The sequence below is a fragment of the Miscanthus floridulus genome, chromosome 11 (genome assembly GCF_019320115.1).
Source record: "Miscanthus floridulus cultivar M001 chromosome 11, ASM1932011v1, whole genome shotgun sequence".
In the NCBI taxonomy this organism is placed as follows: domain Eukaryota; kingdom Viridiplantae; phylum Streptophyta; class Magnoliopsida; order Poales; family Poaceae; genus Miscanthus; species Miscanthus floridulus.
In genome coordinates, this window is record NC_089590.1 from 67,022,519 (window position 1) to 67,044,698 (window position 22,180).

Genomic DNA, 22,180 nt, shown 5'->3' on the forward strand with positions numbered 1-22,180 from the left:
CTCCCTTGGAGAGTTGTCGATGGATCGATTTTGGGGAGTTGTCCACTGATCCTCCTCGTTGGGAGAGAGCGCATCCCCTTTTATAGATAAAGGGGATGACCTTACAAGCGAGAGAGAGAGAGTACATATGCTACTATATCTTGTTGCCCACGCTGTCGGGTACGAGATGATGATAGACACCCACAATACTGTTTATGTCAGGTGCATGTGGGAGGTTTTTACCGCATTCACCATGTATGGCAAATGACGGTGCCCATAACACTGTTGATGCCCAGAGGCATGTGGGGGGTCTTATCGTGTTTGCCTAGTATGGAGATTGATGGCGCCCATAACACTGTAGGGCAAAACGTTGGCGCCCACAACACTGCTTGGGTTCTGACATGCCTGGAAAGTTGTAGGGCACCCTTCTAACATGTCCTGTCGGTACTGCAGGTGTACAGGGTACGGTCGTTGGTATTTGCGGTTGACTTGAGCGCCCTGCCTTACTTGCTCCGTCTGTTTCCTGGGTCCTTACCGAGCGGGCGTCCTCGGTCGGTTGGTCCCAGTCGGCTCCGACTGTTCCAGTTGGAAAAGAGTTGTAAGCAGAGGTTCGGTGCATCCCCGGTCGGAGAGACGGGTTAGAGTCGGAAGCGGCGTTTAGCCAGGCCTTCCAGTTGGAGAGGCGGGTCGAAGTCGGAAGCGAGCGACGTTCCTCCTTGGCCAGGCCTTCCGGTTAGAGAGGCAGGCCGGAGTCGAAAGCGAGCGCTGTTCCTTCTCGGTCAGGCCTTCCGGTCGGAGAGGCGGGCTAGAGCCAGAAAGCGGGTGTCGTTCCTCTTGGCCAGGCCTTCCGGTCGGACATTGGATCGCCCTTCTGGCCTGTCGTTAGGTATTTGGACCGGCCCAGGAGTTGCGCGTCATTCGCAACGTCGTCTGCTAGGCCGAGTTTTTGCTGGGAAGCTGGTCCATGAGGAACCCCGGGTTTATGAACCCAACACATATTTTATGAGCAAACCAAACATGCCATTCCAAGTCTTAACTGAATTATTAAGGCCTTAGGTCTTGTTTGGCTACGTATAAATTCACCCTAATCCACATGGTTTGGTTGGCATTGAGGTCACACAAATCCATCATAATCCACATGGTTTGTGAGGGATTGAGGTCTAATTTAGTTTAAGTTCCACCTCAATCCCTTCTAAACCACGTGGATTAGGGTGGATTTGTGTGCAGCCAAACAAAGCCTTAAAAGAAAAATGCTGACTCAACCGAAAATAGGAGATAAAGTTCAATCACAGGCCAGCCCGGCCCACACAATGAAGCCCAACAATGTTTACAAGTACTATCCAAAGCCAGCCCAAAATCATCAGCCTCAAAAGCCTCTAACTCATCTAACCTAGATCGGACGGCTACAATCCGTCTTCCCAAGATCCATCGTCTCACCCACATCCATTCCTCTCTATATACGTCTGCGGCATCAACAAAACCCCTCTTCCCCAGCCGCCCACCCCGCGCCGCCGCCCCGCCGCCGCTACCGTCTCCGCCCGCAGCCAAAATGGTAAGATGTCCTCGCGATATCTTCCCACGTCGAGGATTTTTGCTGCTTTTTTTCGTTGGTGTTGTTGGCTAATTTATGCGCACCTTGTTGATGTCGTGGTTCTGCAGCCGTTCAAGAGGTTCGTGGAGATCGGGCGAGTGGCCCTTGTGAACTACGGCAAGGAGTATGGCCGCCTCGTCGTCATCGTCGACGTCGTCGACCAGAACAGGGTGAGTCGGATCACCTCTCTCTCGTGGTCTCCATTGGTTTGCTTGGGCTGAGGTGTGGATACAGGCCAGGTGTTCGATGGTACTGTGGTTTTATGAACTTTTTTTTTTCTGTTGCGCGCGTTAGGTCGTTGATCATTACTGTTCCGGTGGTCGTGCGTCTCTGCATTAGAGAAGTAGCCTGCACAGTTGAATTGATCATTTTGATGTTCTGACTGTTATGCTTTGATCTGTGTAGAACAAGTTAGCAACGTCATTTATATCACAGTTGGTACAGTAAACTCTGGTTCTGTGGACTGTTATGCTTTGATCTGTGTAGTACAAGTTAGCAACATCACTAATATCACAGTTGGTATAGTAAACTCTGGTCACTAGTTGATGCTAATAATAGTCTCTTATGAAAATGGTCGATCCACCTTTTACCAGTTAATTCTGAATGTTTAGACAGCGAATTTCTTGGGAAATGCCCTTGCTTCACATATGGAACACCTTTGTTAGACCATTGCAATCGTTTTACTGAAATTAATTGCAATGTTCTGTCTATTTTGTATATATGCCCTTTGTAGTTAAAGTTGGCAAGCGAAGCACTTCTCTGGTTACAAAAACATGTTGTTTAGGGGTTAGGACACTATTTGGTCAAACTTTAATAAAAATGAGAAACATAAAAAAACTGTTACATTATTTAGTTTGAAAACATGTAAATTATATGTGTACTTTTGTATTTAAAATCTTTGCAAAATCTCTTTGAAGACACAATGAAGACCTTCTAAAGCCATGTGTCTGGTATTTTTTTACCAGACAAAGCATATATCACTGTATATAGCTGCTGAGTTTTTTGTGAGTGCACCTACAGAAATTTGTCTGCAATGTTGGTTCACTCGGTTTTATGTGGCATTATCATGTTCTATATATGATACAGCGATGCAGTTAGTGGTTTTTGAATTTGTTGACTGCAATGTGACCTGCTATGTTTTTTTTGCCCTTTTAGAAATGACATACTGACATGCTTACATTAAGCAAGGTACTGTATTGATCTGATGATCTCAATATATGGCATCAGTGTTATTAAGGCGTCGCTTAAGCGACGCTTAAGCGTCAGGGCGCTCCATGCTCGCTATAGGGGTAAGGCGGCGCCTTGTCGCCTTATGCGCATGGTGATGCCCCCCTCGATTCCGCCGTCTCCTCATCGGTTCTGATGCTGGGCCTCTCTATTCCGCCGTCTCCTCGTCGATTCTGCCATCTGCTCGATTCCGCCTTCTCCTCGCCGCTGTCTGCTCGATCTGGAAGGGGACGGCGGCGGCTGTAGATCTGGAAGGGGAGCAGCGATGGAGGGGAGCAGCGAGGGAGGGGAGCAGAGCAGCGCATCCGGAGAGGGGAGGAGCTGCGGAGGGAAGCGGACCGACGGAGAGACGAGCGGAGGCGGAATGAGTGGTAGAGAACGAGAGAGGAGCAGCGCTGGAGGGGATTGGGATAAGCCACGCCAGGAGGGGGAGGGGCACATGGGCCGCCAGGTGGGCTGGGCCAGCCCACTTCTTACTCCTCCTTTCTTTTTCTTTTTTTTCTTTTCTTTTTTCTTCATCATATACTACTCTAAGCTGTTGTTTTAAGTTTTTCTTAAATTCGTAAGGCGTCGCCTCGCCTCACGCCTTAGTCGCCTAAGCGTAAGGCGGTAGTCACTCGCCACGGCTCGCCTTACCGCCTTAATAACCATGTATGGCATTATTGAATTTTGATCGACAAATATGGACTAATCATTTCCTTGTAAATTTGGATTAGTCATTTCCTTGTAAATGAAATCAACTCCTGTCTATTCAAGTCTATTGATTTTCCGTGATTACAAAGATAATCCATTCATTAAATCATCATGTGAAATATGGGAAGTTCATGTGTACCTTGAGTATTAAAACATTTTCTACTGGTTTAAAGTTTATATTTGTGAAGGGCGGGCCTGGTGCAAGCGGTAGAGTCTTACCGCCTGTGACCGGAAGGTCCCAGGTTCGAGTCGCGGTCTCCTCGCATTGCACGGGCGAGGGTAAGGCTTGCCACTGACACCCTTCCCCAGACCCCGCACAGAGCGGGAGCTCTCTGCACTGGGTACGCCCTTTTTTAAAGTCTATATTTGTCTGCTATGGCAATTCTTTATTAGTTTTCTGATAATCATTAGGTAGGTCATTTGGGGAAGTTTGCCTACATGGCTGAACCCGTTGTGATCAGAGGCGCAGTCACTTAATATCGTTTCTATGCATTGCTGTGTGATTGAACATAGCGCTTGTAATTTCATTGCTTCTTGGTAATGAATTTTGGCTTTGCTGTTGTGTATAAAAAAATGACAATTCTTTATTATTTCTTGATAATTATATCAATGGGTTCTGCTTGGCCAATCAGCCCACTATGTACGAAATTGAAATTACTTACTAATAGCTATTTGATCGATGATAATCATCATTGATTTGCTTTCTGGTGATGATTGAAGTTTTAAGTGTCTGTCTGGTATTAGGCCCTTGTGGATGCCCCCGACATGGTCCGTTGCCAAATGAACTTCAAGCGGCTTTCCCTGACTGACATCAAAATTGACATTAAACGTGTCCCAAAGAAGACTACATTGATTAAGGCAATGGAGGAAGCTGGTGATTAACTGTCCCTGGAGTTAATTCTTTGATATCTACCTGATGTCTATAAACCACTGATTCTATCCTAATTGCAGATGTGAAAAGCAAGTGGGAGAATAGCTCATGGGGCAAGAAGCTGATTGTCCAGAAGAGGAGAGCATCGCTCAATGACTTTGACAGGTTCAAGGTCATGTTGGCGAAGATCAAGGTTTGACACATTCTCTGAGTAGTTTTATTGTATCTATTCTGCTTATGCCCTAATATACTGATATGGTTGTCATTTGAACAGAGGGGTGGTGCCATCAGGCAAGAGCTTGCTAAGCTTAAAAAGGTGGCTGCTGCTGCTTAGATTGCTTTGGTGGTTTTGATTTTGATCCTCTATGCTTTGATGTCTTGAAAATGTAATGCGCGAATCACTTCCAGTTAGCTTGTCAAGATGTCAATTTTAAACTGCCTTGTTTAGATATTTTGTCTAAAATGCTATTCTGAATCTGAGATAGTGTTATATTCTGATATCTATCAATTGTTGCATTCTTGTTCCATTCAATGTTGTTGCTGGCTGGCTTTCAGTTTCATGTAACCAATATTTGCCGTTTAGAATTTGAATGCCCTCTGAAGGGGATAAAGAGGTTGTGTTCAAATGATGAATTGGGTATTTACCCATCCAGTGTCTTAACTCTAAACCATATAAACGTAGTACTTCAAAAAAAAAAGGTAGTACTCTCTGCAATATAACAGATGTCAAATCATTACGAGTTTAGAGCAGATAATCCCATTCATGTGGGATAGTTTAGTTTGGGGGAGCTAGAACGCTCAAGGTTAACCTGGATATGCTACGTTTGGAAATTGGAGTAGACAATAGGACTATCTAAAAACAGGTATCTTCCACCTAAAACTTGTCCACCTAAAACATGTACCTGTCTTAATCGATTTATTGAGGCTGTCTTTGTTAATCGTTTTATTGAGGCGGATGGACTGACCGTCTTTGTAAATGGCGATTAACAGTGACGATTGGTTAGAGATGGACTGACTTGCACGTCTTTAAAAAGAAGAACGCTGTCTCTGAAAATTCTCCCTGTGGGTTCACTACGGTGAACCTCGACTGCTAGACAAATTTATATCCTACATGAGTGTACAACTATACTTATATGACACAAATAAATTGTAATAAATTGGACAATCATCGTGCATTGAGACTATATACGAGTACCACAGTGTTCACCCATGAATCACAGCTAGAGGCCTTAGCAGTTGCTAGCATAACTTACCACGAAACAACTAGTGTTTACCATATAGGATCTGTCTGGTCTGTGGCCTTTATCAAGATGTGAGGAAGCCATGCATTTTGGGGGATATAGGGTGGACTATTTAGACTCTTGGCTTGGCTAGAGCACCGGCCGCTCCCGCGTCTGGCTTCCTGGGAACACAGCGGCAGGGCATTCCCCGCTAGCCAGGCTTGGCTAACGCTCGCGCGCTCGCCCACTCACCTTCTCGTCCACTCACCACGACTGTCGCCGAGCCCTTGTCAGCGAGCTCCTCCGCCCTTGCGCGAGCATCGTCGGCCACCTTCCTCCACGCGAGCTTCGCCCCCGCCCCTCCCTGCACGCCGCCAGCCACCACGTGAGCTTCGTCGGGACCTCGTGTGCGCGTTGCTGCTCCCGCGCGAGGACAACGATGCTAGGAAGACGAAGACTTGTTGGCCGGCCAGGAAGAGGAAGGCAAGGCCGGGAAGGAGGTAGACTTGTCCGACGAATTTGAGGTCCAGGGGTGCCTCCGCGATGTGCTTCTCTGATTGTGGGCCACGACTCCAACCCCACCGTGCTCGCGCGCGATCGTGGGGCACAGCTCCACCCCCACTGGTCCACTTCTCCACCCACGTTGGACATGGACACAAGCTCGACGCAGCTACAGGTGATGCTCACCAAGTGTTCGATAGAATGTGCGATAGGGTAAACATACCGTGACAAAGATGAGATGATTTTATACAAGCCAAGCTATGCAATTGTACCCTTAAACGGTCCATGCAACCAAACAATTGCATTTTGCATAGCACTAGCAAGACTTTGACTACCCTATCTTAAAAAACTAGACAGACTAGAAATAGAACTAAACAGCCTAATAATTTTTGAAATAAAAGGAGTCCATAAATAAGAACAAATCCATTTGCAGGTACCAGCTAGACCAGGCCCGATGTCTTGCAGTCGTGATCGGCTGATGGCTGGTTCTTCTCCCGGCTATCCGTCGCACGTTCAAAATGTTATTCTAAACGGTAAACCGTCAGTCACTTACCGTTTAGCCATTATTTGGTCTAAATGGGCACTTAAGCGGGCAAAACGGCCGTTTAAAAACGGGCTAAGCAACTGATTAAATGAAAACAGTATACCACTGTGTAGTGTTTATACAGTGTGTAAACAGGCTAAACGACTGTTTAGACGAACAATGGGTATTTATAGACAGGTAATAATGATATAATTTCTGAAATAAAATGGAGTATTTTGTAGGGAGAATTGGTTTCACAGCACTGAAAGAACGCGAGATTCAGAAAATACCATAGAAAGTTTATCGTACCGTAAAATATCATTGAAAGTGAATATCCATTATGCAATCTAGCACTCCGTTACTTTCGCTGTTAACGTCGTTTGTTGGCATCCGTCCGTGGACTCCGCTTCACTAAAAAAACGACGTGTACGTCGCGTCAACCTGAGCAGGCCGCCTGCAATGGTGAGCCTCGTCCCACGGACGTCGGAGCTCAAGCCCGGCGCCTGTGCTTGCCTCGAACGCTACCGCCGAGCACTCCAGCGCCAACGCCCTACGTTGCCGGAACCGCGCTCACCCCGGCGTTGGCCCTACCGATGATCATGCACTCCCGGGTCCATGTACCCATTGTGGCGGCGAGCACCGTGGTGTGCGAGCCCCGGCCGTGGTCGACCAGCCTCGCCAGCCCGAAGTCGCCGAGCTTGGCGTGGAAGCAGGCGTCCAGCATCACGTTGCTGGGCTTGATGTCCCTGTGCACCACGCACTGCTCCCACTCCTCGTGCAGGTAGAGCAGCGCCGACCCCAGCCCCAGCACGATCTCGTGCGGGACTGGCCATGGAAGCAGAGCGTCGTCGCTGGCTCTGTACAGGTGTGTGTCGAGGCTGCCGTTGGGCATGAGCTCGTAGACGAGGAGCAGCTCGCTGCCGCCGTGGCACCAGCCGATGAGCCGCACTAGGTTGCGGTGCCTCAGCCGGCTGATGATCCTGACCTCAGCGGCGTACTCCTTCCTCCCCTGCTTCGAGCCCTTCGATACCCTCTTGACGGCGACGTGAAGGTCCATGTCCTTGAGGAATCCTCTATACACGGACCCAAACCCACCTTCTCCAAGCTTCTGCTTGTCCGAGAAGTTGTCGGTGGCAGTGGCGAGCTCGCCGTAGCGAAACCGCTTTGGCCCGGTCCCTTTCTCGAACTCGTCCTCCATCTCCAGCTCGTCGCCGCCCTCTTCCAGCTCCCGCTCCATCGTCTGCCGGGCGCGCTTCCGCCGTTGGTGCAGGAGGAACCAGATTCACAAGCATAGAACTATCAAGAAAGAGGCAGCACCGGCGGCAGACAAACCGACCACTAAACCCGTGGAGACCGACGGAGAATCCGTCGGCGGCGGTGGCGCCGTCCGGCGTGGCGGCAGGGTGACGTCGAAGGCGCCGATGATGTACCTGACGTAGCAGCTGTACCCTTGAGCGCGCCGCCGGTGTTGTTCGGGAACCTCCCCAGCAGCAGAGCGATATACGTGTTGAGGCACCAGCTGCATTCGATGCCCGTCAGGTCCCGCGTGCACTGAGCGAGCCCGTACACCGAGTCCGACGAGCCAGCGAGCGGAGCGCTCTCGTTCGCGACTAACAGCAGCGAGCCGGGGCCGTCCTGGCGAGCCGGTTCATCAGGCTGGAGCGCGCGTCCTCGAGCCTTGCCTGGTTGACGGTGCTGGGCCAGATGACGTAGAAGTAGTAGGCCTCGTCGCGGCTGGCCACGGAGAAGAAGTCGGTGTCCGAGTAGCGGAGCACGCACGCGTCGTACGCCGCGCTCACATTCCGGCTGCCCGGGCATAGCGAGGCACTCTAGGCACTGCGTCGCGTTGCGGTCGGCGTAGCACATGATGAGGCCGAACACCTGGTCACCCCCCGTCCCGGCGGTGTCGTTGTAGAACCACCCGTTGTCGCGCGGCCGCTGTGGGGAGCGCAGCCAGGAGCTGGTCCAGGTTCTTCTTGTACTGGCTGCCGTCGGTGTAGTTGCCGCTTGTCGAGCAGGAAGGCGCCAACGGCAGCACCGTCTTGACGCCCTGCCCAGCTACCGCGACGAATACCAAGGCCAAGGTGGCGAGGAGGAGAAGGCGGGGGGCCATAGCCGCTAGCCGGCCGGCAGCTCCATCGCCCAGGACCAGCTGTGCTAGACGGAGAGCCACTGGATTGGGAAAGAAAGGTTCCTGGACGGAGGGATTCACGGCGACAGCAGACAGCGTGACAGAATGCTATTAGACGGTAACGGACCATCCTTTCAGCGGTATTTTCTGTGATATTTTCCAAATGTCGTGATTTTTGATGCTATGGAACCAATTTTCCATATTTTGTAATAGATACTGCAATCAAACAGGGCCACTTCCCCGCCTCCCCACCCCCAGGCCCCAGCAGTGTGGGCTGTGGCAGCCACCACCTCCGCAGCCACAGCATCTTTCGCCGTCATGTCCGTTTCCGAGGTCGCCTATACACCATGGCCGCCCCCGCCCTCATGGGCGCACCAGATCCGCATGGCCGCCGCCCAGGGCCACTTCCGCGACGCTATCTCCCTCTTCCTCCGGATGCGCGCGTCCGCCGCGCCACGCTCGTCTGTCCCGGCCTCCCTCCCGGCCGCGCTCAAGTCCTGTGCCGTCCTAGGCCTCAGCGCCCTCGGCGCCTCCCTCCACGCGCTGGCCATCCGCTCCGGTGCATTCGCCGACCGCTTTACCGCCAACGCCCTCCTCAACCTCTACTGCAAGCTCTCGGATTCGTTTCTCCACTCCACTGGTGTGACCAGCGTTGGTGGCACCGGATCATCAGCCGCATTGGAGAGCGTGCGGAAGGTGTTCGACGAAATGCTCGAGAGGGACGTGGTGTCCTGGAACACTTTGGTGCTGGGCTGCGCGGAGGAAGGGAGGCATCATGAAGCGCTGGGCTTGGTCAGGAAGATGTGGAGGGAAGGGTTTAGGCCTGACTCGTTCACCTTATCCAGTGTGCTTCCAATCTTCGCAGAGTGTGCCAATGTCAAGAGAGGATTGGAGGTGCATGGTTTTGCAGTCAGGAATGGGTTTGGCAGCGATGTGTTTGTTGGCAGTAGCCTGATTGATATGTATGCGAATTGCACAAGGACGGATTACTCTGTCAAAGTGTTTGACAACCTCCCGGTACGAGACCCAATTCTGTGGAACTCCATGCTTGCAGGCTGTGCACAAAATGGTTCAGTTGAGGAGGCTCTTGGAATATTCCGTCGGATGCTGCAGGCTGGAGTTAGACCTGTGCCTGTGACTTTCTCGAGCCTCATACCTGTCTGTGGCAATTTGGCATCATTGCGCTTTGGGAAGCAGCTGCATGCCTATGTGATCTGTGGTGAGTTTGAAGATAATCTGTTTATATCTAGCTCCCTGATTGACATGTACTGCAAATGTGGGGAGATTAGCATTGCTCGTCGCATCTTTGACAGGATGTGTTCACCAGACGTTGTATCATGGACTGCGATGATCATGGGTTATGCATTGCATGGTCCAGCAAGAGAGGCACTTGTGCTGTTTGAGAGAATGGCAGGAAATGCAAAGCCTAATCATATCACCTTTCTTGCGGTTCTGACTGCATGTAGTCATGCTGGATTAGTGGATAAAGGCTGGAAATATTTCAAGAGTATGTCAGATCATTATGGAATTGTTCCTACTCTAGAGCATTGTGCAGCGCTTGCTGATATCCTTGGTCGTGCAGGAGAGTTAGATGAAGCATACAATTTTATATTGAAGATGCAAATAAAACCAACTGCGAGTGTCTGGTCCACATTGTTAAGGGCTTGCAGGGTCCATAAAAATACCATTTTAGCTGAGGAAGTAGCCAAGAAAATTATGGAGCTTGAACCTAGGAGCATTGGATCTCATGTAGTTTTGTCAAATATGTATTCAGCTTCTGGGAGATGGAATGAAGCAGCACACCTACGAAAATCTATGAGAAAAAAGGGTATGAAGAAGGATCCAGCTTGCAGTTGGATTGAAGTGAAGAACAAACTGCATGTCTTTGTAGCTCATGATAGGTCCCACCCTTGGTATGACAGGATTATTGATGCACTGAATGTTTTCTCAGAGCAGATGGCACGCGAAGGGCATGTACCCAATACAGAGGATGTTTTCCAGGATATTGAAGAAGAGCAGAAGGCATATGTGTTATGTGGTCACAGTGAGAAACTTGCTATAGTGTTTGGTATTATAAGCACACCTGCTGGAACAAGAATTGGTGTGATGAAGAATCTCCGAGTCTGTATTGATTGCCACACAGTAACTAAATTTATTTCAAAGTTAGCTGATAGGGAGATTGTTGTGCGTGATGCAAACCGTTTCCACCACTTTAAGGATGGAAATTGTTCCTGCGGGGACTTTTGGTGATTAGGTAACCGTTTGGGATTATCATGTGCTGAAATATAAAGCGAATTGTCTGCCTTCCCCATCAGCTTAAGCTTTTGAGTTGAACTAATCAATGCATGCAACTCAATATGGTATCGTACTAGAGGTCTCGAGTTCGAATCATGACTAACACAATTAAATAAAAAATAATTGTTGCGCGCTGTTATTCCACATCTGAGGCGCGAGTGGGAGTGTTGAGATATAAAGTGAACTGACCACCTCCACTATCAGCTAAAGGTTTTGAGTTGAACTGGTTAGTGCATACAACTCAATAATATGTTTGTGAAGGGAGTTTCTACTGCATGCGGTAGTAGCTCAATTATATGGCTATTTAGAACCATGATTTTAAAAAGTAGTAACATCATTGTACTCATTTCCCGTTTTGGGTTGAACTAGTTAGTACATGCAACTCAATAATATGTCTGTGAAGGAAGTTTCTACTGTATGTGGTAGTAACTCAATTATATGCAGCCTGTTCGCTTGCTCGTATCTGGCTTATCAGCCATGGCTTATCAGCCAATAAACATTATTTTTCTCTCACACCAAACCAACTAACAGTACTTTCAGCCATGGCTTATAAGCCAAACCAGCCCAAACAAAGAGGGCGATGGCTATTTAGAAGCATGTTCTTAAAAAGTAGTAACATGATTGTACTCATTTCCCTTTCATGCTTGCAGGGTACACCAAATGAGCAGCTCGTGGTGGATGCCCCATGATTCCAGGCAAGTGCAGCACACTCTGGATTGTGGAGACGGCCATTATTTTTCTTCAGCATGGAACCACCACAGCAATGTACTTGGTATACATTGGTTAACATGGCGGATAACAGGTATGATCCGCAGTGTAAATCTTGTGGCATCAGAGTCAGGTCTGAAAGGCATGCATAGATATTGGAACTACTGCGGTAATAATCCAAGGATCAGAAGTTGGAGCGCGACGCGTGTGTGAATTAGCATTCTTCCGGAGTACGTATGCTGTAGCCTGTAGCTGTACTCAGCACGACCATGTCATGAATGAGTTCATTGATTCCTTCATAAATCTGGGACCATCCAGCCAGCCACATACCCAGCCGGGACTACAGCTGGAGCTCGCATTAGTCCAAGATCCAGCTGAACAGGACTGCAGCTGAATGATGCGCCACAGCCTCTTTTTTTTGGCCCTAAAGTGTGAAATAGAATAGTACTAGAAGCCAAGGTTCATCAAATTTTTAGCTTGATCCCTTAATCATTTTCCTTGACGATGATGCTCCTTGATGCTACTTAAATAGTACTAGCACGTACCAGAAATGAGTGTGGTGGTGGTTTTGCACAGAGAAGCGGATACGGTAAAAGGGGTTGAGCTATACGTATGGCAGGAGTTCCGTGTTCATTTCTACTTACAGTACTCGCTACACCGTACACGTATACATACTTTTTATACATACGCAACGACCGCGAGCGACAAGGACGTGACAACCTATACGAAAAGACGGCCAAATCTGTGCAGCCAGTCAGGCAGACCAGAGCGGGTACTCCGTACACGTATACACAGCACGCGGCGGATAACCCGGCAGGAATCGCGACTCGGGCCTTGTTTAGATCACCTCCAAATTCCAGTTTTTTCGCTCTTTCTCCATCATATTAATTTTTAGCCGCTTATATGGGGCATTAAATGTAGGTAAAAAAAATAACTAATTGCACAGTTTAGTTGGAAATCACGAGATGAATCTTTTGAACTTAGTTGGTCCACGATTGGACAATATTTACCAAATAAGACGAAAGCGCTACTATTCATCGAGTTGCAATTTTTTGCAATCTAAACATGGCCTCGCAAAGAAAAAAAAAAAAAAGCACCCATATGGCCATATTCCCGCTCCCACCCTCGACTCCTGTCCTATCCGCTCGCCAGTCGGCACCTCCACTCCTCTCCTCCCGTCTTCCTCCTCCCTCCCGACACACCTCTTTAACTCGCCTCCGCTTCCAAAAAATGCTCCAGTTAATTTAATCCAGACGAGGAATCGCCCCGCCCCGCCCCGGATCTCTCGCCCGCGAATCCCCAGGCCCGCTTGCTCGCCGACAGGACCCCGCCATCGGCTCCGGCGGGAGGTTGACTCGCACTGCGGCGGGGCGGGGCGCGTCGCCGCCGCCGCAGCTCGGCACGGGGGCTCGTCGGGTCGGCAGTCGCTTTCGGGTCGGGCGCTGTCGAGGCCAGCGGTGCCGGGGCAATGCGGTCAGTTCGTGGAGCTGTTTGAGGCGCTTGGGCTGGGATCTGAGTGAGGGTGCCAGGTAGTAGAGGAAGCGAGCGAGCGAGCTTCTGTCGGTGGGGAGTTGGTGGTGGTTGTAGGCGTACGGCGCGCGTTGGGCTGCCGGGATGGAGCACGTAGTCGGGGGCAAGTTCAAGCTCGGCAAGAAGATCGGGAGCGGATCCTTTGGGGAGCTCTACCTCGGTGCGTCCCGGTGATGGGTCCTGCTTGATTTGTGGAGCTCACTTTCCCTTCTTTTTCTCCGGGCGTGCTTCGGTGTGTTCGTGCTTCTGACCGTGTGTTTGTTTTGATTTGTGTGCAGCCGTGAACGTGCAGAATGGCGAGGAGGTGGCTGTCAAACTGGTATGCCACGAACAGCTTCCGCATGATTCTAGTGTCCGCTATCCATGTTTGGTGAATAGTACTGTATAGTAGGAGTTGACTCTAGTTGGAGTAACTGGAATCTGTAGTTAGCCTAATCGGTTGCTACTCACCTTGCAAGCATTATTGCATATTAGGAGCTCGGCAATTACAGCACAAACGTCCCTGTACAGAAATGATGTTATCCAGCGCTGTCTATGCCTCTTGCGACAGAATTGTCAACAGTGGGACCATTTGGGTCCTGGAATAAGCTTCATCGGAGTGAAATGAATCATTTGTACAACACAATTTTATCCTGGAGAAACGTTTGCTCATTTGAGTCAGTGAACCTGTAGCACTTCATTTGAGTCAATGAACCTGTAACACTCCTCTGAAGTGAGGGTATCAATGCTAATCTCAAAGCAGCCATTAGAAACTAATCTCTTGTTTGTTCTGATTGGATTGTTCTTAAAGTTGGGTTTAGCTTCTTTGGAGTTATGTTTTCTCTATATATGCTAAATTAAATTAGTGTGTTAGACTGTTAGCTGATGGTGAGTGTTTCTCCAAGGCTGTAATGTCAACAGTGGCATATCAAAAAATATTTTAGCACAGATATGTTTAGTGCATCTTCATAATTGCTAAGTGATTGATCTATTTTAGAAGAACTTGATTCACGGTCATTGATATTGTTGGTCTTAGTTGCTATTAGGAATTTAGGACTGATTGCTCACCTTATTTTGTGTGTGTATATTTCTTCTTATTAGGAATCGGTCAAATCACGGCACCCACAGCTTCACTATGAATCAAAACTATACATGCTTTTGCAGGGTGGAAGTAAGTGCAACCAAAGTAGAATTTGGTTATCTCAATTACACTGGTATTTTACTGACCTGTTTCTGTTCTGCCCTGTTTTGTAGCTGGGATTCCACATCTTAAGTGGTTCGGGGTGGAGGGGGAGTACAATGTCATGGTGATTGATCTGCTTGGTCCAAGTCTGGAGGACTTATTTAACTACTGCAGCAGAAAGTTCTCCCTTAAAACAGTACTAATGCTTGCTGATCAGATGGTGAGTCTTTCTTATGGTTCCACTTTCCATTTCATCGGTCTTTGCAAACAAAAATAACATGCCTTCTTCATGTGGGATACAGATCAGTAGAGTAGAATATATGCACACGAAGGGGTTTCTACATCGTGATATCAAGCCCGATAATTTCCTCATGGGTTTAGGACGTAAAGCAAACCAGGTATGTGCTACTTCTGCTAAACCTCATTAACAGTCAGTTTTCCTATTGGAAGCATTTTGTCTACCAAATTGAACAATAGTGAATAAAAAGATTTTGAATATGAGACACTTTAAGAATCATATTATCTGATGTCTAATGATAACAGTGAAGTTGAACGACGTTTCTTATTATGAGAAATGACTATTAGCTTGCTGGCAAAGTTACCACCTGAAAACAGTTGTGCACACTCCACAGGTATTTGTTATCGACTATGGCCTTGCGAAAAAGTATCGAGATCTCCAAACTCATAAGCACATACCATACAGGTAAAGGAGAATCTATGCCTATAAAGTTATAAAGCTACTTCTAACTTAGCATCCTGAAAGTGGGAGATTGTTCAGGTGTACCATCCCAATTAGATCCTGTTGTTTTGTGTCTGTATTCCTGTTCACTCAATGTTTTTGATGCCATTGGCATTTTGACATAGTTCACGCATACCATAAACCTTTTTGTGGTTTACTATGCAACAGCTTATTACATGACTGAGTTCTTGGTTCTGAACCTACCTGAAAATTGAAATTTTGGATCAATTGTACCTTTTGTCTTGGGCTGAATTTGGTCATTCTTGAAAGGTAAACCTGGTACCTGGCATAATAGGAAGATGTTTTGCACTGGTTTTAACCATAATGGTCAAGTTGGTTCATATAAGCAGGCCAGGGACAGCCAACAATACTCAAACAACGTGTGTAGAAAATAATTATTATTAATAATGATGGGAAATATCAAAAGTTCAACATTGTAAAAACGCTGCTGTACTGATGAGTATTAACTTTTCATCTTTGACATGAAAATTCCTGTTGCAAATTTTTTTTCCTGGAGGTTCATTTTTTTGGTTCTAAGCTTCTAGCCAGAACTACTTTATGTGTGTTATCATTTAAAAAGCTAATACAATTTGTCCATTTCTTTGTCTTGCCACAGGGAAAACAAAAACCTCACAGGAACAGCACGATATGCCAGTGTAAATACCCATCTCGGAGTAGGTGAGTTTATGGCTTGTAAATACAGATATCTGTATCATCAGTATCTGAGTTAAATGAGAGTCTATAGGGCAAAGGGAAACAGGGAAGGCAAATATTTTGAACAAATTAAAACTCTTCAAAACCTGTAAGCTGTAACACTAACAAATCTGAATGCCTTGATAGATGAATTTGGGTTAACCTTTCTTCATTTCCTTCTAGAGCAAAGCAGAAGAGATGATCTGGAATCTCTTGGTTATGTGCTGATGTATTTCTTAAGAGGAAGGTACGACATAATTTTTCTTCACTAGGATTTCCTATATTCTTGTGCACCATAACATTTTCTTGTCATCTTGGAATCCTCCAGTCTTCCTTGGCAAGGCCTGAAAGCTGGCACAAAGAAGCAAAAGTATGATAGAATCAGTGAAAAGAAAATGCTGACACCAGTTGAGGTACTTGATTTTTTAGATCAAGGGACAGTGCATTGCAAAGTCCCCATGATCCCATCACTTAATGTGCTGTTCAAACAACATGTTATGGTATTGATTTTCTGTGATAATAACATGCCAAATTCCTAAACAGGTCCTCTGTAAATCGTATCCATCAGAGTTTACTGCATACTTTCATTACTGTAGATCACTACGATTTGAAGATAAACCGGATTACTCCTATTTGAAGAGACTCTTCCGTGACTTATTTATCCGTGAGGGTATGGTTAAACATTATAAATGTACAATTGATGTTCCTTGCACCTCTATTTTTTTTATGTGGCTTATTCTGGATACTTGCAGGGTACCAACTAGATTATGTATTTGACTGGACCATTATGAAGTATCCTCAGTTTAGAGATAAAAGCAAACTTCAGGTATGCACGCATGTTATTCATTTCCAGGTTCCAGCCCTTCATTAACCAATGTGATTTTCACTGGGCTGACATTTTGCATTTGCTCTTGGCAACTAGTCTAGTGGCAAGATTAGTGGGTTGGCAGGCCCTTCTGCAGAAAGGACTGATAGAACTGCAGGTCCGTAAATCTTTGAGCTAGGAAATAAATTGGTGAAATTTACCAAGTTTTTGTATCAACAAGGGGCACAACTACATCTCTGACAGATTATTTTCTGCAGCTGAAGCTTTGTTTAGAAGAACTAGATCTGGTTCTGGTCACAATCGAGAACACACCAAGCACAGAAGTCTTCTAGAGTCACTGATGCCATCCAAGGTGGTAAGATGTTTTGCTGTTCTGTACACCAGCTAATTGTTCTGCCGTGATTTCAGAAGATCTTACCACTACATATTGTTTTCTGTAGACTGTTGATTCGGATAAAACAAGGCCATCCTCATCATCGCGCAATGGAAGCACGTCAAGAAGAGCTGTCCTTTCATCAAGCAAACCAAGCTCTTCTGGAGATCCAAGTGACCCAAACCGCATGGGTCGCCTGGTCCCGAGTAGCAGCAGCCGCCCACCGACTGCCCAAAGGGCACATCCTTCAGGTGGAACTGAGATGAGATCATCGTCTTTGTCAAAAATCGGAAGGTCTTCACATGATGACGCTATCAGAAACTTAGAGCTCCTCTCACTTGGTGCTGACAGGAGAAAATAAGGAACTGACGAAATGGGCTATGGACTCTGGATGATGACGATGGAGTGCTGGGGGTATTATGAGCAGGCAGCTCCAGTATTTGTATGTTGAAAAATATTCTTTTCAAAATAAAAGAGATGATTTAACTTATTGTTTCCCTCCGGTCGACTAATACTTACTCTGTTCCGAAGGGAATACAATTCTAGCATACTATCAAGTCAAACCATTTGAATTTGACCTAGTTTATATAAAAAAGTATTATGATACCAAATAAGTGTCATCAGATTCACCATGGGGTTATAATATTGATACTCTTTTCTATAGACTTTGGTTAAACTTTAGATAGTTTGACTAAGGACACAACTAGAATTGTATCCTTTTTTCCTATAGAGGTTGTAACAGACTAAGAGTTAAGTATGAATACGTGGATCCGGCCGTACTAGAGAACAGAAGGTGAGACAACGAATAAAAGTTTGATGGTAGCTAAGTTTGTTGTTCTACATTCATCATTGCTTAGGGATTCATTCATCCATGTAGAAGAACAGAGAGGCAAACAGGGTTGACATCGCCATGGTACGAAAGCTCGTCGCTCATCAGCAATTTCATGGCGGTCTGTCATCTCGGACGCCAGGGGGTCTCTGACGAACTGTGCTCACCAAGTGTGCATAAGGCACAATTCCAGTTAGGCTACCCGCTCGCTGAGCCAAGTGATGCCTCTTCGACTTGGACCAGAAACGCAAGGGGAACGGAGGCCGGAGGGTACCGGTCGCCCTGGTCTGTTTGGCGATAGTGTTCGTGAAGGTTCGAGGAGTAACTTCCACGAGCTTGGTTGCTTGTTTCTTCCACTCGTGCACAATGTTTAGCAGGAGTCGCAGCAGCATGACAGCGCCACTGCCCACTAGCTTCAAAGTCAATACATCAAATTTTGCAATAGAAATTGAAAAACAAAAACTGTCACAAGCAACCCCCATTCAATTCTGACTAGATGCGGAGTACCCAGTGCAGACGGCTGTGAGAACTTGAGATGACATGTATCTGAGTCAGGCAGTACAATGGTGATGGTACATGAATGGATAGACGCTATGATGTGTACCTGAATCAGAACTGACTAGGTTAGCCTATGCTTGCCGGTAGCTTCTGAACTGCAAATACTGTGCATTGCTGCAACAAGAAACGCGTTCTAGAATCCCAGGCATGCTTACAAAGTAGAGCGAAATAATTAGCTAGGTATAATACCATCAGATAGAAAATCAACTTATTTAAGATGGAGATTTTTTTTCTGGTAACACTTGTTGTCTTACAAGTATGTTAATATAATCTTCGCCACAATGTCTTAATCCCAAAGTATCTGACTAGATCCACACGACTAAAACCTCCTGTAGAGGAAATGATGTTCAACGTAAAGTATTAGAAAATCCAATGCTCTGTCTACATTTGATCCCAACCGCCAATTTTTTAATCGAGTGCCATGTATGATGCGTGTACACCAGTTGTGCCTGATGCATATTTCTGTGAGTCAGACAATACCCTTAAGATCACGAACAATATTATGGTACATGAATGGATATAGATGTCTGGAACAAATTCCAACTAGAAGATGTTGGGATCCCTACCCCTGATTCTGAGAGCAAAAGCAAAGTAATTCTCACATCACGTTTTGTGGATGTGTGCTATCAAATGGGGGCTCAACAGAGCTTGATCAAGATGGAGTACCTAGAGAAGGAGGCAGCATGGGAGCTCTTCCGAAGCAATTTGAGCACTCAGGCAATTGCAGCCATTGATTCATCTGGCCCCAACAATGCTGTAAAAGAACATGCTAATGCAATTGTCCGAAGCTGCGGTGGTTTGCCACTAGCACTCAAGGTGATAGCGAGTGCTGTGGCAGGGCTGACAACACCAAGTGAATGGAGTTTGGCAATGCAAGCAACCAAGCATGACATCAAGGATATAGATGGAATCCCAGAAATGTTCCATAAACTGAAATATAGTTATGATTAGTTGACACAAACACAGCAGCAATGCTTCCTGTATTGCACCCTTTTCCCTGAATATGGTTCAATTAGCAAAGATCAGCTTGTGGAATACTGGATGGCAGAAGAATTGATACCTCAAGATCCCAACAGAGGTCATCGCATAATCAATCGCTTGCTCTCAGCATGCTTATTGGAGAGCTGTGGATCTGATTTAGAGGTAAAAATGCACCATATTATTCGTCATCTGGGATTGTCCCTTGCAGTGCAGCAAAAGATTGTTGTGAAGGCTGGAATGAACTTGGAAAAAGGCACCACCACACAGAGAGTGGCGAACAGCAAGAAGGATATCACTCATGTACAATGACATAAGAGACCTTGGTATCTCACCAGAATGCAAGGATCTTGTAACATTATTGGTCCAAAATAATCCTAACTTGGACAAGCTAAGTCCAACCTTCTTCCAGTCCATGTACTCTTTGAAGGTACTTGATCTATCACACACCAGAATTACAGCACTTCCTCTATGTAGCACATTGGCGAAGCTCAAGTTTCTCAATTTGTCTCACACATTCATTGAGAGACTTCCTGAAGATTTCTGGATGCTAAAAAAACTAAGACATCTAGATTTAAGTGTTACCAAGGCAATGAAAGAGACCTTAGATAACTGTTCCAAGCTATACAAGCTAAGGGTGCTAAACCTCTTCCGAAGCAATTATGGGATTCGCGACGTGAATGATCTGAACATTGATTCCTTAAGGGAACTGGAATTCCTTGGGATCACAATCTATGCTGAGGATGTCTTAAAGAAGATGACAAATACACATCCTCTAGCCAAGTCAACACAGCGTCTTAGCCTCAAGCACTGTGAACAGATGCAGTCAATCCAAATATCAGACTTCACACATATGGTGCAACTTCGAGAACTCTGTTGAATCATGTCTTGACTTGATACAACTTATTGCTGACCCTGACAAGGGAAAAGCTTCCTGCCTGCAAATTCTCACCCTTGCTAAACTGCCTTCCCTCCAAACTATTCTTGTTGGGTCTTCGCTTCATCACTTCCGCAATCTCCTAGAAATAACAATCTCTCACTGCCATAAATTGCATGACATCACCTGGGTTCTGAAGCTGGATGCACTTGAGAAACTTTCTATTTGCCATTGCAATGAACTGGAGCAAGTTGTTCAAGAAACAATCAACAAGGTGGACAACAGGAGAGGGGGGATTGAGCACAACATTGTTCAGATATCTGGGATAATAAATGGTTTCTCTGAAGAACAGGAGATACATTGCATGGTAGAAGATGCATATAATGAACATGTAAAAGGCTATCAGAACAAGACAGAGAATGAGCGGATCAAGGGTGTGCATCATGTGGGCTTCCCAAAACTGAGAGCAATGGTTCTGACAGACCTGCCAAAGCTGACGGCAATATGCAATCCAAGAGACTTTCCTTGCCTTGAGATTACTAGGGTGGAGCGTTGCCCACGTTTGACAGCACTTCCATTGGGTCAAATGTCTGACTGCCCAAAACTAAAGCAGATTTGTGGATCATATGACTGGGGGAAGAAGCTAGAGTGGAATGGCAAGGAGACAATAGAGAATAAGTATTTCATCCCAATCAAAGATGAAGACTAGCATTCTCATGAAAAACAAGCACAGGTACTGTGCGCATTACTGATAATTTTTCTGTTCAAGATCTAATTGCCCACCTGTAAACTTACTTATTCGATCCATATGTTCAAAGTCCTAAATAAGTGGCTTTTGTATATGCCTATTTGTATTATGTGATACAAACTGTATACATTTTGTACACAACCTGTAAATACTGTACATATTTTACATAGACACTGTACAGATTGTACATGTAGATGTAGTACAAATGTATATAATGTAAATCTGTTCAGATGTTGATGCACTTATCCCTCATATTCATGCAGGTTTTCTGGCAATTGAGCTGATTAACTATGTTGTAAATTTCGGATACATGATATTTTTAAAAAAAAAATACATAGCACATCTAGATCCAGTTATCCTCTAAAACTTCAAAAAGAGCAACCTAAAACAAGAATAACTATTATTGTATCCCATACCTCCTTAATTCCCTTGAGATGGTAATTGTTCCTGGACAGAAGTGGAGAACCAACTGCATATGTGGAAAGAGCACACAAATCTTCCTTAATGTTCTATAAAAAAGCATCCTAGCTAGAAATCAATGAAAGATCAGGTTCCACCTTATTGTTCGGAAATAACATATTTCACGACACATTCTGAAGATACAATATGGGTAGCAGCTTGACAGAGTGGGTTATCTATGGAATGTGTCATACCGTGATGATGTCCATGGACGCAGCATTCTCTATCTTGCATTGCATCTAGCAATGCACAAATTGTTCTCCACAGGACACTGTTCCCATCGTGTAATCACTTTCTCCGATCACCAACAACACTGCAGAAAATAAATCAAATGGAACAGGCGCTGCTGGCGTGGCAGTTTAGATTTTTTTTCGAAGCGAGCTCATTACCCCATTTCTATTGAAGACAACGAAAATACAAAGTTTGAAGAGCAATACAGATAGAGTCAGGGAGCAGAACGAGCGTAAGAACTGACTACCATTACAAAAGACCTTTGAAACGCCTGATTCAGGCAGCAACTAAGAGCAAAACCAGAAACATGGAGAGTTTCATCTCAATCCATCTAAGGAAGCCTAACGAGGATTATCACAGGTCATCAAAACCATTGTAGCAGAAGCGTAGAACCATCAAGAAAGATTCAGCTCAACACCACCATCAGTCATTCTGACT

At 46.0% G+C, this 22,180-nt stretch overlaps 3 protein-coding genes and 2 pseudogenes across 4 annotated transcripts; 4 read left to right on the forward strand and 1 right to left on the reverse strand.

Moving 5' to 3' along the window:
- Positions 1 to 1,403: 1,403 nt before the first annotated feature.
- On the forward strand, positions 1,404 to 4,888 carry LOC136493303 (large ribosomal subunit protein eL14z-like). The gene is made up of 5 exons (XM_066489371.1): positions 1,404 to 1,531; positions 1,639 to 1,740; positions 4,235 to 4,364; positions 4,442 to 4,554; positions 4,636 to 4,888. The coding sequence occupies exons 1-5, from the start codon at positions 1,529 to 1,531 to the stop codon at positions 4,693 to 4,695; spliced, it is 408 nt and encodes a 135-aa protein (XP_066345468.1). The 5' UTR covers positions 1,404 to 1,528; the 3' UTR covers positions 4,696 to 4,888.
- A 2,267-nt stretch (positions 4,889 to 7,155) lies between these two features.
- On the reverse strand, positions 7,156 to 8,718 carry LOC136492106 (cysteine-rich receptor-like protein kinase 6; annotated as a pseudogene).
- Positions 8,719 to 9,016: 298 nt separating this feature from the next.
- LOC136494290 (putative pentatricopeptide repeat-containing protein At3g23330) lies at positions 9,017 to 11,249 on the forward strand. The gene has a single exon (XM_066490461.1). The coding sequence runs from the start codon at positions 9,055 to 9,057 to the stop codon at positions 10,984 to 10,986; it is 1,932 nt and encodes a 643-aa protein (XP_066346558.1). The 5' UTR covers positions 9,017 to 9,054; the 3' UTR covers positions 10,987 to 11,249.
- Positions 11,250 to 12,864: 1,615 nt separating this feature from the next.
- On the forward strand, positions 12,865 to 17,552 carry LOC136491084 (casein kinase 1-like). 2 transcript variants are annotated; one of them, XM_066487294.1, is made up of 14 exons: positions 12,865 to 13,429; positions 13,548 to 13,588; positions 14,350 to 14,419; positions 14,503 to 14,651; positions 14,734 to 14,829; positions 15,064 to 15,134; positions 15,787 to 15,848; positions 16,047 to 16,110; positions 16,192 to 16,276; positions 16,407 to 16,533; positions 16,616 to 16,689; positions 16,786 to 16,846; positions 16,947 to 17,044; positions 17,130 to 17,552. In XM_066487294.1, exons 1-14 carry the CDS (start codon positions 13,354 to 13,356, stop codon positions 17,421 to 17,423), a joined length of 1,368 nt encoding a protein of 455 aa, XP_066343391.1. In that variant the 5' UTR covers positions 12,865 to 13,353; the 3' UTR covers positions 17,424 to 17,552. The 2 variants fall into 2 exon arrangements, with proteins under 2 accessions (XP_066343391.1, XP_066343392.1); XM_066487295.1 differs by having other exon boundaries at positions 12,866 to 13,429; positions 16,947 to 17,041.
- Positions 17,553 to 17,697: 145 nt separating this feature from the next.
- LOC136491083 (disease resistance protein RPS2-like) lies at positions 17,698 to 21,281 on the forward strand (annotated as a pseudogene).
- Positions 21,282 to 22,180: the final 899 nt, after the last annotated feature.